The 18,026-nt window shown below is 36.0% G+C and overlaps 2 protein-coding genes across 2 annotated transcripts; one reads left to right on the forward strand and one right to left on the reverse strand.

Moving 5' to 3' along the window:
- Window positions 1-1,562: 1,562 nt before the first annotated feature.
- LOC143713543 (uncharacterized) lies at window positions 1,563-12,227 on the forward strand. The gene is made up of 9 exons (XM_077204867.1): window positions 1,563-1,719; window positions 2,156-2,195; window positions 3,802-3,855; window positions 4,022-4,087; window positions 5,865-5,924; window positions 6,449-6,508; window positions 11,004-11,081; window positions 11,170-12,064; window positions 12,175-12,227. The coding sequence occupies exons 1-9, from the start codon at window positions 1,652-1,654 to the stop codon at window positions 12,225-12,227; spliced, it is 1,374 nt and encodes a 457-aa protein (XP_077060982.1). The 5' UTR covers window positions 1,563-1,651.
- Window positions 12,228-14,292: 2,065 nt separating this feature from the next.
- On the reverse strand, window positions 14,293-16,414 carry LOC143713544 (uncharacterized). Its single transcript, XM_077204868.1, has 6 exons — window positions 16,155-16,414; window positions 15,600-15,721; window positions 15,200-15,515; window positions 15,063-15,110; window positions 14,674-14,718; window positions 14,293-14,327 (listed from the first exon to the last, which is right to left on the reverse strand). The coding sequence occupies exons 1-6, from the start codon at window positions 16,315-16,317 to the stop codon at window positions 14,293-14,295; spliced, it is 729 nt and encodes a 242-aa protein (XP_077060983.1). The 5' UTR covers window positions 16,318-16,414.
- Window positions 16,415-18,026: the final 1,612 nt, after the last annotated feature.

Genomic DNA, 18,026 nt, shown 5'->3' on the forward strand with positions numbered 1-18,026 from the left:
ATGTGTAAGCAATCCAATGTGAAGCACATAACAAATACTTTACAATGCATTACAATAGATTAAAAATCATTATTGCACAGACTGCTATTACATAAACCCTGTGTTTACAGCATTATCTACATACATGTAATATATTATGTGTGTGTTTCTGCAAGGTGAATGTGATTTCACCAAGTAGCTATCACCCGGGTAAGGTACTTAACATCAGTTTTATTTATCATTACCCTCTGATTTTAGGGAAAAGTTATGGGGTTAGGTTTAGGGTAAGGGATTGGGTAAAGACTACATTTTGGGACAGGGATGCTGACATGTCTTACTTGGCAAAATCACAGTGACCGTTTGGGCATACGTGTATGTATGTGTGTACATGTGTAATATGAGGTAAGCTGGATTGATGTAGCTATATGGCTTCTGCAGCCTGTCCACAGCTCTGAGGGGAAAGCTGTTCCGTAACCTATTAGTCTGTGTTTCTGGGGTCTACCTGAGCAGAGGGTGCAAAGGGGTTTCCAGGATGTGAGTGCTGGATGTTTGTGGTCCATGTGAGAAGACGTCTGAATAGATGTCACACAGATTTGACAGGGGTGCCGTCAATACTTTCATCTTCAGACCCCTCTATTTTGTCTGGAGCAGTGCAGCCAGAATACCACACAGCAATAAGTTTTGACGTTTTTTGTATTGTGCAGCGGAATAGAAGCTGATCAGCAGTCTGGGGTTGTGTCTGGATAGTAATTGTAGACATTTTGAAAGTACTGTATTACAAAAAAGAAAGTGATTTGTAAAGGTCCACTGCATAGTTTTACTTCCAGATATTATGGGGTTGTAAACCATAAACCTCTATATGACTCAAAGACTTATTTACATGTCAAGTTAGAAGTAGCCTATGTCATGCAGTAGAGAGAGAGAGAGAGAGAGAGAGAGAGAGAGAGAGATATGCAATGTTATCTAAAAGCCAAACGAACAATGTAATGCAATGTAAACATGTATTAAAGCTAAGGTTTGAGGCTAATGTTTTCCCCAAAATTAAAAGGTTGCAAATATAATCATACCAATACAATGCTTTTCCTAATAATGTAATTTCAACACAATGCTCCTTGTACTTTAGTTTTATGTATTTGTACTTATATGTAGCCTACTTAAGTATTTGTATATGCTGAAATGTATTATTGTACTGTCGTATTTTATTTCTTTGGTATAAGAATAAATCTTGAAAAAAAAAACAATCTAGTCTGGATGGGCGTCAAAGATTAATGCTAATTTAAAACAAACAACAAAACACTTCTGGCGTATGGGTTGTTATTCCAGGGGCTGGTTGCATAAACATAGCCCTTATGTTGACTTGAAACATTTATGAACAGTCTTAAAGAAAAAAATTTGATGACTAAATTGTAATTAAGTGAATTAGAACTTCGAGTCAATTCGAGTTCTCGCGTTGTTACGCAACCCCAGAGGCGCGCAAACCAATCGACTTATGTCAAGAAAGTATCACGAGAGTCAGTCTGCAATCGCGGTACTTTGATTTCCCGCAGCGCTTGAGCGTTACAGTTCAAACAGGTGTGTTGTTCTGCCATGATTACTCGATGAATTTGAACCCGAGCTTCCAAAGACCATCTACGTCGGTTCGCGCAGTCACCTTTTGCTACAGTGATATGAGATGAAGTACAAGAAGTATCTCTCGGAGAACAAATGCGTTCCACGAACAACACTGCATCGCTGGAAAAGGTATGTAATGTTAAATTGTATCAAGATTATTACCCAATGCCGATAGCGGAGGGACTTGGGCCTGTGCAAAATGGCTATAGCCTAATATTATTTTATTTATAATCTACATAATATTTAAGAAATGTATCACGATGGAATCATATTGCAAAGTAATATTAATACAAAGTAATATAAAAATGAACAGTTTGAATAATTAGAACAGTGTTAGGCTAAAGCTATGGGGTTTTCTTTCTCTGTAGTTTAATAGTATGGTCATCAGATTAGGAATTTGGGAAAATCACACCTTATTAATTTAAGTGATTTAAATAATTTGAGTGTCAAAATTATTAAGCTTTAAAAGCATCATCCATGTAACCAATACAACACTTTTATTATATGTATATTTTTTTTATGGTCAAACACTTTTCTTCTATAACTCTTGATTTTTGCTTCGTAGACGAACCCGTGGACCTAAAAATGCTGTTGATGTGTTACAGGTAAGGATTAAAGACCACAGATAACGTTGAGGATCCGATTATTAGACTGTGCTGCATTCTGGCACACATTATTTTGGCACCATCTTGTTTTTCAAGACCGCTTTTGAAGTCGTCTTAAAGGGGTAGTTCACTTTTAAAAAAAACTTTAAATTTACTCATCCCCATGTTGATGTCCATGTCTTTCTTTCTTCAGTCGAAAAGAAATTACGTTTTTTGATGAAATCATTCCAGTATTTTCTCCATATAATGCACTTCAATGGGGTCCAAACGGTTCTAGGTCCAAATGACAGTTTCAGTGCAGCTTCAAAGGGCTTTAAACGATACCAGACGATGACTAATCTAGTGAAACCATCGCTCATTTAAAAAATAAATAAATAAAGTTTAAGTTTTATAAGCAAATGCTCGCCTTGCTCTTTTCTGTGAAGCACGTTCGTGACGTCACGTAATATGCAATAACGCACATTACAGAACAGAGCAAGCCGAGCATTTGTGCTTATAAAACTTAAACTCTATTTATTTATCTTTTAAATGACCGATGGTTTAGCTAGATAAAACCCTTATTCATCGTCTGGTGTCGTTTACCCATTGAAGTCCATTATGTTATATAATATATTGGGAATATTCAGTTTTAATTTAATCAATCAATAATTCTATTGATCAGCATTACCAAAAGTGGACGTCGTTATTATTTAATAATGAGAAGCTGCTTTGATACAATCTGTATTGTGAAAAGCGCTATACAAATATACTTGACTTGGCTTGACTATATGGAGAAAAATCCTGGAACGTTTTCATCAAAACCTTAATTTCTTAATTATGACATGGGGGTGAGTAAATTATCAGCAAAAGGTTTATTTATTTATTTATTTATTTTAAAGTGAACTAATCCTTTAACCAAATCTTGCTATGTATTTAATTACAATACCACACTTAAATTTGCTTAATGAACACTGCATAATGAAATTATTAAATAGGAGTTTAAAAACTGTGTATGAAAATATGGGTTTTCTATTAGCTTGTTAATTAAGATAAAAATACAAAGCAGTCGGACATATGCAAAACCCAAATACCTATCTCCTCCATCTATGTAATTTGCATTTAACTGTTGCAGTTGTCCTAAACAAGCATGCCCAAAAACACCGTGTTGTATTCGTTTTTTGTGTGTTTTATACCATTGTCAAATTAATTCATGTAAACAGCAAGACACAAAAAAATACTTAAGATGGGTTTTCCCAGGTTCACATTTATACACTTGTTCATGTTGTTGTAGTTATTAACTTTGACACTGTTAAATAAAACTCTCCCTTCATTAATGACTTCACACTTGAATAGAGTAACTCACTGCACATACTTGAATGGAAACGCTTCACAGGTATCAATAGGCTATTGTTTTAACTCCTATGTCTAGTTGTTTGAATTCTATTTCCAAACTTTAGATTCTTTTTGAATGCTCTATTGCCACAATAAGCTTTTTAACATTTAAACGTCAATTACTCTGATGGTTGTCCAAATTTCGATTTTTCTCTTTGGAATTTATGGTAAATCATTTTTGTTGTATGTCTTGGGTATTACTTTAGTCACAATGTTATTTTTATTTGCCTTTCAGCAAGACCCAGCTTTGTTCAACATGCGTATCAAGCACATGAGCGATACTTCGCAGGTATGGAGAATTTTAATTACAGATTAGTCTCTTATGTGTTGTAGGTTATACTTCTGTCGTTATTCATAAATGTTACAAAGTATTGCTTGAAGTAAAGTGATTATTTATCCCGCTAAAAAAATGCAATACATTTTCAATAAAACAAAATATGTATATTGCAACACAGCAGAATCAGACTTCAGAAGACCAGAATCCAGTTGTGACCATCAGCACTGTAAAGACATCCAGTCAGGTGAGGAAAAATAATGAAAACAATTGTTACAAAAAAAATTATGTCCAATGAGCTTGATCCTGGATTAAGTGCTTTCTACTGTTGGCTGTATAGGGGGGGAGTGGGGCATTTTGGGTAATTACATTAAAGATATTTGAGTTTGATTTATAAAGCAGTAAGCCTAGTGAAGTCATGGTTTACAGTGAAAATATAACAGCTAAGATGTGTTAGGCATGATGCGAAGAAGAGTAAAACACCCTTAGCTGTTATAAAATTACTGTAAACTTGCTTAAAGGGATAGTTCACTTTGAAATTAATTTTTGATATGTTTTAGCTTACCTCAAGGGCATCCAAGATGCAGGTGTCTTTGTTTCCACAGTATTTTCAATTTTGATATTTTTAGGTCAAACCGTTCTTGTCTGTCAGTCATATAATGCAGGTCTACGGTCACCACCTCAAAGAGCATGCACAGAGAAGTCCAAATTAAACATGATTTAATGACTCGTTAATGTAAGTACACATTGATGGCCTAAGACACGAAACGAGTGGTTTGTGTGAGAAAACGAACAGTATTTATATATCGTTTTACCTCGTGTAACCACAGCCATGTCTAACTGATCTGAAGGCACGGGCGCTTCGGTCTGCGCATGCGCCGGAAGTGATCGCTTGCGTGTGTATGTCACTCATTGTTTACACAGAGATTTCGGAAGTTTTACCTTTCACTAAACATATTTAGATATACAGAAAAGACGATTTTGAAATTTAATATACATAGCAAGATTTCATGAAATGCAACGCAAATAAAATGACAGGAATGATATTATTAAAAAATATTAGTGCTTTGCCAAACAAAGTAGTTCCTCAGAAACAACAAAGTGGTTGCCAAGCAACTCATGCAGTAGAGCAGTGATGCTTGTGCAATGCAGTCAGTAGTGGGTTACAGGGTGTTTTATTACTGCTTAGAACATGCCTCAACCAATCTAAATCAAGAACCAGAACTGACCATTTTATAAACAGATTTTTACACAGGCAACATACAAATCTGTTACAATTTAACATTTAAAGCTTGTTTCCAGAACCTACTATTCTCATTCAATTACACTAAAGGTGACCGGAGTACAAACATTACTGTACAACTTAACCCGTGGGTGGGATTAATTGTAAAAGACAAAACATACAGACATTTACTGAAGATGGTTATTGAGCATCTGTCTATAATAGATATATTAGATACCCAATCATTTATCCATCCATCCCTATCTCATCTACATGTCACCATCCTTCTAGTGTGGTTGGATACATCTACAGAGAAAGTGCAGCACAGTTATGACAAAAAAAAATCATAATTGTCAAATAGTTCCCTTGATATTGTACTTAACTTATTTTGATTAATGGAATTTCTATGGTTTTAGTTTGTTATACACTTGAAGGCTTGGTTGTAACACGGTTACTGTAACTAACTCAGCTGGAGGAAAATGTTTTTCAAGCCCACATAATAGGAGTTTCTGATGTTTCAAAGTGATGTTATGTTTTAGACAACAAATCAACGATTAAGATAATATAAGGTTGGTTTAGGTGACTTACACAACTCAGAATTCATTTAAAAAACTTTAATTTCCCAAAAGACCCATTTTCCACTATCTCCTCAAATGCAACAAAAACTTTCCATACATTTAGAGGAGACAGTCTACTGACATTGAGCTAAAAATAACCCCCTTCCCACAGCTACATAATATCTTTACAACCTGTAAATTATATGTAACGTTTTTTTTTATTCTTTTAAATATTTTTTTTCCAGGTTTTAGCAGATGTTGATGAAAAACCAGATGATCTGGATGCACCTGATGAGTCCTTGCAGGCAAGGAAAATGCATATACATGCACTGTCAGAACAAATGATCAACATATGGACCCTTTAGTCACAACACCCTTTAGTCACCCTTTTTATCAACACTGTGTTATAGACAACACATTTAATGTTACTTTAAACTCAACTTGTGTTGCCCTATTATTAATTTGAATGCACAATTAACACAATGTGTCACACAATGTGTTAAAATGGCGTAAAACAAAAAATGTGTTGATTAACATATACTTTTTGAGAATGTTGATGCTGCATTGTGAAGGAAGTTGATCTAGCCTGTCAATGTGAAGTGATGTGTTCTTTGCCAAAACCCACAAATCATCAGTTATATTATCAAAACAATTATATGAACTGTAGTATTTTTTCATTTTTACAGCACTCCAGTTGTTTTTCTTCTCACAATATAACCCTCTTCCCACAGCTACATAATATCTAATCTTAAATTTTCTTATAACCTGATCTGTAAAGGTTTATTCATTCTTATAGAATACATCTAAAAGAAAATATTTTTCTTTTCAGGTTTTTACAGAAGTTGATGACAGACAAGATGATCTGGATGCACCTGATGGATCCTTGAAAGTAAGGAGAATTTGTACAGAATATACATGCAGTACATGTTTGTGTATGCATGAGTATACATAAAAAAAGTTGATTTTCAAATTAACTTATGTCAGGGGTCCAGACTGCGACCAAATGATCGCATTTTGCCACCATTCCTGCTGATGCGACCAAGTTTTTGATAAGGTTGCGCTAGCATGACCACAGCTTTTCCCACTATCAACAAACGAAATTAAAGCGGATCGAAGCTGCGTTAGTCATTTGTGCTTCATGGACAAATTATCTATCCGGCCAATAATAGACTGCGCAGCGTCACAAGCTACTTGAGTCGTGAGCCGTAGGCATGTGCCGGTATCAAATTTTCATGCTGCGATTAATTGATTGAGCTTTCATCACGGTATACGGTATTATCACGATATTTTAATTGCACAAGAGAAACAGACGGATTGGGGGTATCTAAAAAAAACTTGCATCACAATGTGTAATTGTGATTGTCAAAACATTAATTTTATTTTTTAGTGACAACATGTTATAATGTTTACATGGTTACTGAGGCTACTGTTTGTATTATTGCTTAACACAATTTTCATGATTTCAATTAAATTCTTGGATTTAATTTCAATCTTGATTCAATATTGACTCATTTGGATAAATATTAGGTAGGCTACAGTAGATAGCCTGCATTTAAATGTTTCTCAAGAAAAAATATATCTCACATAATGCTGTAAACATACAGAGAGAAATTAAATATAATGCATACAATATAAATATAATAATAATATAAATATAAAAATGTAATATGCCATAATTTTCATTATAATAACAATTATATAATGACAAGTAAACATATATTAAAATATGTAATATAGTGCACATATTTAGCAAAATACTCCTCTCTATAGCTATTTTCTTATAGTCAACTAACATTAAATGGCTTTCCTGAGGTAAATGTAACGCTCTGTGACATAATTGTTCTCCTGCAGTGTTATTGACCTCTTTCCGTGGTTGAAAAACACTGATTGATCGAAAGTACGCATACCTTTCGGTGGGTTGTACTGTATCTTTAATAAAAAGTAACAGATGATCGGTTTACTTGATCTGAGGCGCGCGATCTGTCACGTCACATTTACAAGCACCAAAACAGTATTTATTGTCTGAATTTCGTTATAAAACCTGAGAGCTGATATTTTTTTCATATCAAAAGTAACCTGCTCTGTCTAGTCTGTCGGTGTCAGTGTCCTCTTTGCTCCGCGATTTTTCTCTGCGTGAGAAAATGGATGTGTGGCGCGAGACCGTGTGAAAGTGTCAATTGCGTGAGTCTCAAGCTGCTGAATGCGTGAGAGTTGGCAGCCATGCGGGGGATAAATAGTCGGCAGCGTTCCTCCTTCCGCCGTGCTTCTTCTCCATGTGAGGATTGTTTACATTAGACTAGAGTGCACACTGCATTCACACAGTGCTTATACATGTGATGTGGGGATTGTTTACATCAAAGTGCGGACGTGTTTTGCGCAGCATATACGCATTGTTTTTTTAAGCGGTTGATGGAAAATAAGCTGATGCGCGTTCTAAAAATCTAAATTCGGATCTATTATTTTTCACGGTATTTCGAAGTCCCCGCGATAACAATATCGTGCATATTCATTACCGCGATTTATCGCATTACCGAATACCGGCACATGTCTAGTGAGCCGGTTTCAATCACGCGACACCGTTACAACACAGTGCTATGAGATTCAGTGAAGAAATACATTGAATTTGCCACAGAATTAATAATATCGCTGCTAGTGAGGAGCATTCAGATTTGGTGCAGAGTTCTCTGTTATAAAATGTACATATCAAATCAAACAGCGCTGACGTGCAAACCAGGAGAAACGTGAACCATGAATGAAGAAGCTATAAAGGGATTTAAGCAAAACATTATTTGTTCACCCTTCAAGGACAGCCCCCATTTATAAAACTAAAAGTTTCAAGATGTAGGAAAACTAACTCACTTAAATAAAAAAAACAGTAAATTACAGTTGTAACAGTGGCTACAGAGGAGCGCTTTAGTATTTCCACTCTCTAATTTACATTTTCAATCGTTTTGATTTGAATTAATATTAAGACATTATGAATGATAATAAAGTTAATTGTATCTAAACTCAAGCTCGGTAATTTATCGTCAGCCCCCAGTGCTACCAAATACTTTCTGTAAAACTGGGTGGCTCTGGTGCTGCTGCCCTCAAGTGTTAGTCTGGAGCCCTGGGAACTTAAAATATAACTGCGCATTGTAATGTATGTTAAAGGAGTAGTTCACTTTTAAAAACAATTGTTGATAATTTATTCACCCCCATGTCATCCAAGATGTCCATGTCTTTCTTTCTTCAGTCGAAAAGAAATTAAGGTTTTTGATGAAAACATTCCAGCATTTTGTCTCCATGTAATGGACTTCATTTGGAACCAAACGGTTCAAGGTCCAAAAGACAGTTCAAGGTCCAAAAGACAGTTTCAGTGCAAACTGCAAACTGTTCAAAGGGCTTTAAACGATTCCAGACGATGAATAAGGGTCTTATCAAGCGAAACGGTCGCTCATTTAAAAACAAAATAACAAAGTTTAAGTTTTATAAGCTCAAATGCTCGCCTTGCTCTGTTAGGATTAGGGTTAGGGTGTGATGCGCGTTCGTGACTCTCCTATTCGAACTCGTTCATCAAAATGAACAAATCTTTTCCCGAGTCAACTCGTTCGTTGAATGAACCAAATGACACGAAAAAAGATTCGTTCATTTTGATAAACGAGTTCGAACAGGAGAGCAACGAACGCGCATCACAGAACAGAGCAAGGCAGGCATTTGAGCTTATAAAACTTTTTTTTTTTTTCAATGAGCAATCGATTCGCTTGATAAGACCCTTATTCATCTACTGAAATCGTTTAAAGCCCTTTGAACAGTTTGCAGTTTGCCCTGAACCTGTCTTTTGGACCTTGAACCGTTTGGTTCCCATTGTCCATTATATGGAGAAAATCCTGGAATGTTTTCATCAAAAACCTTAATTTCTTTTCGACTGAAGAAAGAATGACATGGATATCTTGGATGACATGGGGGTGAGTAAACTATCAGCAGAAGTTTTTTTTAAAAGTGAACTACTCCTTTGTATATTTATTTAATATTTAAAAATGAAAAACTGTGTTGATGGTTGATTTAAGGTGTGTCCCTAAATTTTCTGCTTGTGTTCCTAAACTTTTTTGGTAAGGGCTACAGTGCTCTTAATAAGTTAGTCTGGAGCCAGGGGCGGAGTGGGACCCAAAAATCTACCGGGAAATTTCGTAGACATTTCCGCGACACACTGGCCCTCGTCGCCGGCAGGAATTTAATATAGCATTCACAGTTTTACTGATTTAAAAGGAACTTTTTTTGTACTATGCTGGAGTAAAGTTCATAAATGGACGTTCTTTCCAATAGAAATTTGTAAAACTATGTTGGGTGGACCTCTGTGCCTCCAGGGGGGTTCGGGGGCATGCTCCCCCGCAAGAAAATGTTGTACATTTTAAGGTTAAATGCATCAATCTCGTGCTCTCTGAGAGATCAAAATTAAGAGCTTCAACCCATGCACTGCTCGTTGAACAAAGAAAAAGCATTGATTTGTACCAGGACAATAAAGAGGGCTCGTACATCTTTTTAGTTATGAGAGTCTCAGTCTGCATTACATTATCAATGGTGTTTTAGGATGCCAAACAATTATTATAATAATGTAATAATGATTTATATAATTATTCCTATGACGTAAAATCCATTTAGCCTATAAATGTACTATATAAATGAAAATGAGTATTTCAAAAGTATATTTTAGCCTACATTACACTATAATATAGGAAAATTAAAATACTTTTGTCCTAATTTCTTCACTTGCAAGAAATAAACCCTTGAGCTTTTATTTAGGTGAAAACCCCAGATGACCATGATGATCGCGTGAGCAAAGTAATCACGCAGCACAAACAGGATGCTATTCTGAAAGTCTTGTGTCTTGTGTTTTATAAAGGCACAAAGCCATATCATGGTTTCAATTTTAGTTTGTTGGCAAAATATAACGCTAGAGACCTTAATGTTAGGTTATACATTTTACATCTTTACATATGTGTTGGGAAAAGGGAGAAGAGAGAGTTCGGCAAAAGGCCGATTCGAACTCGCGTCGAGTGCATCAAATGCTGCTTTCAAGCACCTCAAACTCTACGACCTACGCCACTGTAGCTATTGCGTAACGGGCGTCTTTTTGGGCACTTATTGCAAATATATGCTCCGTTAGAAAATGTAAATGTTTTCTTCCCCTCGCTTGGGCCCAAGGTGTGCATGGCGAACTTGCAATAAATACATTTTATCAGACCGGCCCTCGCGGCCTCGAAACACTACCGGACCACCGGGAAAACTCCCGACTCTCCCGATTGCCACTCCGCTACTGTCTGGAGCCCTGCCTTATGTGTAGTATCATGGCCTGACGACTTGTATTTATGTTTGAGAATTGATTTGTTGACTTTAACTTTCAGCAACAAGTTGCAAAAGAGTCAACTACCCCTCATGGTTCAAGCATCCTACACAATAAAGTGGAAGGAAATAATGTGCAGGTAAGGATACGGTGCCATACAAACATTAAATTTTCTGTTATGCTTTCAGGTTTTAACTGATGTTTTTAAATGAATCCCTTTTGTATAGGTACTCTTCCATGAGAAACAGAAAATGGCTGACTACCAAGAAGAATCAAGTGATGCCAGTGATGACATTCAACATGGTGAAGACATTACAGAGAATGAAATTATGGAGAAAACACCTAGCAATGAAAGCCATGTATCTCCTTTATGGACAGTGTCAGAATACAGTGAGAAAGCACTACATGAACAAAAAAGAAAAGAGCATGAGTTGCTCCTCCTAGCTCTTAAATTAAAACATGGTTTGACTGATGAAGCACTAGAAGACACGCTTCAAGTCATAAATGCTATCACCGGTAAACACTCAGTGTCAACTACTAAACATCTCTTCTACAAAAACATAACTGATTATAAGGACTATATTATTATCAAGCATTTCTGTTCAGATTGTATGGTCTTAATGGAAACAAAAGATGAAAAAGTAGGTTGCAGAATTTGCGGCAAACAAGTTGATGCAAAGGAGCATGTGAAATCAGGAAACTTTTTTATTGTTCTCCCTCTAGAAGCACAACTACGAAATATTATTGAACAACACAAGTTTTCGCAATTGACCGTCAATAACAAGGATGACGTAAATGGTCACTTGATTGATGTATGTGATGGTCTGCTCTATAAAAAGACCTTTAAAACCTTCACACCTCTAAATGATTGCCCCAGCTTTTCAATCACCTTTAGTTGTGATGGTGTACCTTTATTCAAATCCTCTTCACAGTCCATATGGCCCCTGTTGTGCACTTTAAATGAACTACCTCCCGAACTGAGATCTGACCATATCATGTTAACAGCATTGTGGTTTGGACCTAAAAAGCCCCCGATGAACATCTATCTCGACCCATTTGTGAATGAGTGCACTGATCTACATGAGCGTGGCTTTGATTGGGTTACATCTGATGGTGTACGTGGTACCAGCAAAGTATATGCTTTAATACTTGTAAGCGATTCTGTTGCCCGTCCACTCCTACAGAACTTTAAGCAGTTCAATGGGGAGTTTGGATGTTCTTTTTGTCTTCAGAAGGGAACACTTGTCGAACGTGGTCGGGGAAGGGCCAGGGTTTACCCATTTGAGGAAAACATAGAACTTAGATGTCAAAGTCAGACTTTGGAGCTAGTAACGAGGGCTGTTGAGACAGGCACACCTTCAGCAGGTGTGAAAGGACCTTCGGTGTTGTCCCTTTTACCTGGATTTGATATAATTGAGGGATGTGTCCCTGATTACATGCACAGTGTCCTCCTTGGAGTTACAAGATCTATCACTTCGCTATGGTGTAACTCTGAAAACCACCAATCTCCTTGGTACTTAGGCAGGTCCATACCACAAATTGACAAACTACTGTTAAAAATAAAGCCCCCAAGTAATGTCTCCAGAACACCTCGATCCATAAAAGAAAGACATTACTGGAAAGCCCATGAATGGCTGATGTGGCTACTTTACTACAGTATCTCCATTCTTAAGGGAATTCTACCTGAGAGATACCTTAATCATTGGCTGAAATTTGCGAGTGGCATAGCTTTGCTGCTAAACAAATCGATTTCACCTCAGCAGCTTTTAGAAGCACAGGACCTTCTTCATCAGTTTGTATCTGAGATGGAGCCCCTTTATGGTATAGGCAATGTCAGCTACAATGTTCACCTCTGCCTTCATCTTTCTAGAAGTGTCCAGAATTGGGGGCCATTATGGACCCATTCTGCCTTTCAATTTGAGGCCTATAACATGGAGTTGATCGAAATGGTGAAAAGCACCCAGTCTGTGCCCATCCAAATATGTAAACTTTTCTGGATGAAAAAAGCACTTCCACTGTATGCCAGTCAAACACTGAAAAATCCTTCCTCAGAGTGTAGTGCTGTTCTTGGTCAGTTATTGAGGGGAAAACGAGAGCGAAAGCATGCAGTGAGGTGTTTGGGAGTTACAGCTTTTGGACCACCCAAGAAAAAAATTATGGCACATGATGACTACATTGCTTTGCATAGTGTTGGTGATCGGGTAGAGAAGCAGGTTGTAGAATATTATAATCGAGTGTTTGTCGATGGTGCGATTGTTCATTCCCAGGCATAGCACCGTTCAAAGAAGAGGAATTCAAGTGTAGTTCGTTTAAAAACTGACAACACATTCTTCTCGGTTAAAACGTTCATAGTGACAGATGTAGGAAATGGCAGAACTTGTTATGCTATTGGTCGCTTTTTTGACGAGGGGAAGCACAGCTTTTCTGCTTGTGTTCAAAATCCTCTACACTTTCATCCAGTCAATAAGGTGCTGTCTCACCTAACTGCTGTACATGCCTCAGCAATTGAACACAAATGTGTGTACATGCCTTTAGAACAGCACCAATGTGATTACATTATGACTTTTCTGAACTATTATGAAGTAACAGTTTAATTTTTTTTTTATTATGTCAGGCATCAGTGACATCACTTTTTGCAGCTCTGCCAAGCTTTGTTGAAAGAACCAAAAGTTTATTTTCTTTGAATGCTAGTGGAGAACCCAGGTTTACATAGCTGCATAAATTAGAGTAATTCAATTAGGGACCCTAGATTATTTGAAAACAAAACACAACTGTATATTATTCTGTATGCATTTGCATATGTAGTGCATGTATGTACTTTCTTACATATATATATTTATGTATGGCCATTGATGAAAAACAAATAAAATGTATTTTTTCAAATAGAATTTGTGTAGTGTTCTTTTTGTTTTTATGAGCCGATTAAGAAGAGGTAAAATAAATACATTTTATTTATAAAGATTCAAAAATGGGTTAGAAATTGAAATGAAATGTTGATGTGTAGACTTGATAAAAGTGTAGACTTGATAAAAGTTCAAACTTTGCAAATAAGGAAAACAAGGAATGAATAAGAAAACCATAGGCATGTAAAATATATGTATGTTTAAATAGTTTGGCATATATAAATTAAACATTGGTGACATATATGTTCAAAACATACAGTATTATATAAATAATAATCATATACATAATAATAATATATGTCAATATACTCATTTAATATGGCACATTTATATATGTTATAGACCTATATCAACATATATCTAGAGATAGGTATATATGTGATAGCAATATATTGTCATATATTTAGCATATATGACAGCGTCACTTGCGATATAGGGACATATAGGTCATATATTACATTTCCGTATGGGGGGGCTGCTCTCTGAGGCATTAAATGAAACAAAAATGCATCACAATATTCAATATACACAAAAAATCTGCAAACTTATGAATAACAAACAGTGCAAGTTTTTAAGAGCACTGGAATTAGAGAAGGCAATAAAATTAGATTTTATAAATGTAATAGTTTTTAAATAAGTTAACCAGGTTATTTGTAAATGAGGCCTGTACCTGTATTTCACGGACTTTTATCCAAAATAACTTTGACAAATTAGGAAAATACAAGCAATTTTCAAACATTACATATGTGTAAAATCATCCTTAGCAGACACAAATGCATTCAGTAAGTGCCTTGGTGTGGTGGGAATGTTTTTAGAAGCCAATCCTACCAGTTGTCTTTGGAAGAGCTGTAGTGGCTGTGGTGGTGTTGCAACCTGAAAGATATAATGTACCCACAAATGCAAAAAATGATCTCTCAACATACTGCAGAAAATAAATTTGACCTTTTTCAGTTCATTGAGTAATTCCCTGTAATCTTTAAACAAAAAAAAATGCATCACAATATTCAATATACACAAAAAAATCTGCAAACTTGAAAATATCAAACAGTGCAAGTTTTTAAGAGCACTGGAATTAGAGAAGGCAATAAAATTAGATTTTAATTTTTAGATTTTTTAAATGTAATAGTTTTAAAATAAGTTGACCAGGTTATTTGTAAATGTAATCTTTATTATTATTATTATTGTTGTTGTTGTTATTATGGTGCACAAAATCTTACCAGTTGTCACTGGAAGGTCTGGGATGGAGGCTGGAGATGTGTTGCTTCCTGGAACATAGTCTCAAATATTATGTATGTGTAAAAAAAAATAATAATAATACATTGATAATGCTACTAATTATAATATTAATAATTACCAGAAAGAATTTTGGCTACTAAACATGTTTGAAGCTCAGCATTTAATTTCCTCAGTTCCTTCCCTTCAGCAATAGCTTCTTGATATTTCCGAGTTAGAGATTTGTATCGGTTCTCAAGCTCATCAAATTTTGATTTTGGAATTAGTTCATCCTCACTCTCACTTGTTGTTATCTCATCATCTACAATATTTTTTCCTCTTTTAGGTGTAGAATGAGGAGGAAATAGTGGTTGCTTCCTTTTGAAGGCTTGTCTCTTTTTTAAAATGTCCATCAGAAATGTCTGCTTTCCTTCCTCAATGCTTGCCTTCTGGGCTGCCTGAAAATACAACTAACACAAGTAAGAGGTATTTAAATTATTCAATGAATTGAGTTCATCGTGCAGTCTTTTCATGTTACTTACAGCATTATCCTTAGCTTCCTTCCTTTCTGACGTTTTGTTCTCTGGTGGACTTTTATCAAGCAGCTTTGGCACTCGAATCCTTTTCCCAGTTGCCAGCACATTTTCAATTTCCTCACAAGTTTCTGGAATATGGGAATAGCTTTCTTCTTACTAAGTACTTGTTTATTTTCAGTCTAGAATTACACTAATGAAAACATCCATTTTTACTCTAGATTTAGTTTGATTCATAAATTAAAATGACCTTTTTTCTTTTACTTTAATATCTAACTGGAATGGTCACCTGGTATTATACTGGCAGAAAATAAAATTGAAAAAGCATTTAAATTAACTAATTTGATATCAAATCATATTGTTTAGGATCTTAAAAAATAAATACATTAGGTTATTAAGATACAATGAGCTAGGTAACAACTACAGGTTAACGTTAACATGTTATTAGCGCTTTTCATTAAGTTATCTGGTTCACAGATGTCACAAAAACGTCCTCAGTTTTGTAAGCTGTTTATTAAGCATATTTATAGATATAGTACTGTAAATTGAAAGATTTAGGCCTACCTTTCATCAACAGAATCTGTCCTTTTATGAAGCGTCCTTTCTGCAGGATCCAGTAAGTGTGAGACGAGAAATCCGTAGTATTTTTTGGGTCAAAGTGCTTAATGTCTTTAACATTAACAACGCCTTTAACTCCATCGTCTAAATAATGTACATATGCAAACATTTTGTATTAAAAACGCAGATATCTGAAGCCTTCTCCGTATCTGATAGAAGCCGATTCGAAAAGTTACCGTTAAATACGTGACGTGCATATGCGCGCGACACTTTGTGGGTCGCGCAGTAGTTGTCCATGGATACGCGCAGTAATTGTCCATGGATACGCGCAGTAGTTGCGCATGGATATGCACATTCAGGTTTTTTTTTTTCAAGTGAATTAAAGCTCCACAATGTAAGTGACAAAAACAATCTGTTACTCTTATATTCCTCCCAAATTTTTCCGATTGTATTTAATTAACTTTTATTAATTAATATTTTTTGACAGAAGTTGACCGTTAGATGGCGCTAGCATATGCTATTTCTGACAGATACTAGAGGTCCACAAAGGCTATTCTCACTATTTACAGAGACTCATGGTGGTGAGTGAAAAGTCTACTAGCTATTCTGTTTAATATTGTAGGATAATTGCAATCTTAACGTTACATTGTTTAACAGAGTTTAAGGACAACAACAGAGGGACTAAAATGAAGAGGTATAAGCAGTACCTGGAGCCAGATACTACTTATCTGTTGCCAAGGACAACAAAATTTAGATCAAACACTTATAGCTCCAACAATGGAGCTATAAGACCTGGACCATCTAACAATGATCACCCTGAACTAGAGGACAGAAATAGTGTAAATGGCACTGAAGTACATAATGAGGAAGAAAGTGAGACAAACGAAGCAAGCGACGGAGAAGTAATGGAATTGGAGGAAGGAAACTGTGTAGATGGTGACAGTGAAACGGCAAGTGATGGGGAAGTCACTGAAGCCGATGAAAGTGATGAAGGCAGTGATGTTGAGGAACATGATGGAGAAGAAAGCCAGTCATTTGCACATGATACTGGTCCAAAATTTGATGAAAATCTAAATGTCCCAGTATGCAGATTTCTCTCAATTACAAAGGCTGAACTCCTCCTGCTGCTCATAACATTCACACTAAGGCACAATTTATCATTTGCTGCACTACTTGACCTTTTGAAACTGATTAATTTTGTTTTCTCTAAAACAGTACTGCCAGCCAGTAAGCACATGCTTAGTAAGGTGTTCACACACTTCAGTCAGAGAACAGAACTTCATTTCCTTTGTACATTCTGTCAGTCATATCTTGCAAGTCATAAAAACAATAATCAGAGGAAACACTATGTGTGTTCACACTGTAACAAGACAAACAGTACCAAAGATCTGAAAAGTCAGAGTTACTTTGTAACTTTACCAGTTGATTTACAGGTTAAGTCATTCCTTGAAAATGACAACTTCAGAAATTCACTCAATTTGAGATTTACAAGAGCAACATCAGAGAACGTACTCAGGGACATTTATGATGGCGATATGTACAAAGAGCTCTCGCGCCCAGGTGGAATTCTGCACAATAAGGATAACCTTTCATATGTGTTCAATTCAGACGGAAGTCCCTTGTACAAAGCCTCAGGTACATCAATCTGGCCAATACAGCTGGCTATTAATGAAATTCCACCTGCCGAACGTAGAAAAAACATGATACTTGCTGGTTTGTGGCATGGGAAAGGGGAACCAAGGATGGATATATTTCTTGACAAATTTGTAGAGCACGCAAAAAAATTGGTTGTAGATGGGGTATTGTGGTGGAACAAAATCACAAATTCATGGATAAAAAGTAAACTGGTAGGGTTATGCTGTTGTGTGGACTCTGTTG

This window comes from Siphateles boraxobius, unplaced genomic scaffold (genome assembly GCF_051911475.1).
Source record: "Siphateles boraxobius isolate OS27281-9 unplaced genomic scaffold, OSU_SipBor_1 52, whole genome shotgun sequence".
Taxonomy (NCBI): domain Eukaryota; kingdom Metazoa; phylum Chordata; class Actinopteri; order Cypriniformes; family Leuciscidae; genus Siphateles; species Siphateles boraxobius.

Bases quoted from the DNA above. Each gene is read 5' to 3' on its own strand.
- LOC143713543 (XM_077204867.1), top strand. From the start codon at position 1,652: ATGAAGTACAAGAAGTATCTCTCGGAGAACAAATGCGTTCCACGAACA. The intron at 2,196-3,801 runs GTAAGGATTAAA...TTTGCCTTTCAG, and splicing joins ATGCTGTTGATGTGTTACAG to CAAGACCCAGCTTTGTTCAA. The intron at 6,509-11,003 runs GTAAGGAGAATT...TTTAACTTTCAG, and splicing joins CACCTGATGGATCCTTGAAA to CAACAAGTTGCAAAAGAGTC.
- LOC143713544 (XM_077204868.1), bottom strand. From the start codon at position 16,317: ATGTTTGCATATGTACATTATTTAGACGATGGAGTTAAAGGCGTTGTT. The intron at 15,111-15,199 runs GTAATTATTAAT...ACTATGTTCCAG, and splicing joins AGTAGCCAAAATTCTTTCTG to GAAGCAACACATCTCCAGCC. The intron at 14,719-15,062 runs GTAAGATTTTGT...TATATCTTTCAG, and splicing joins AGACCTTCCAGTGACAACTG to GTTGCAACACCACCACAGCC.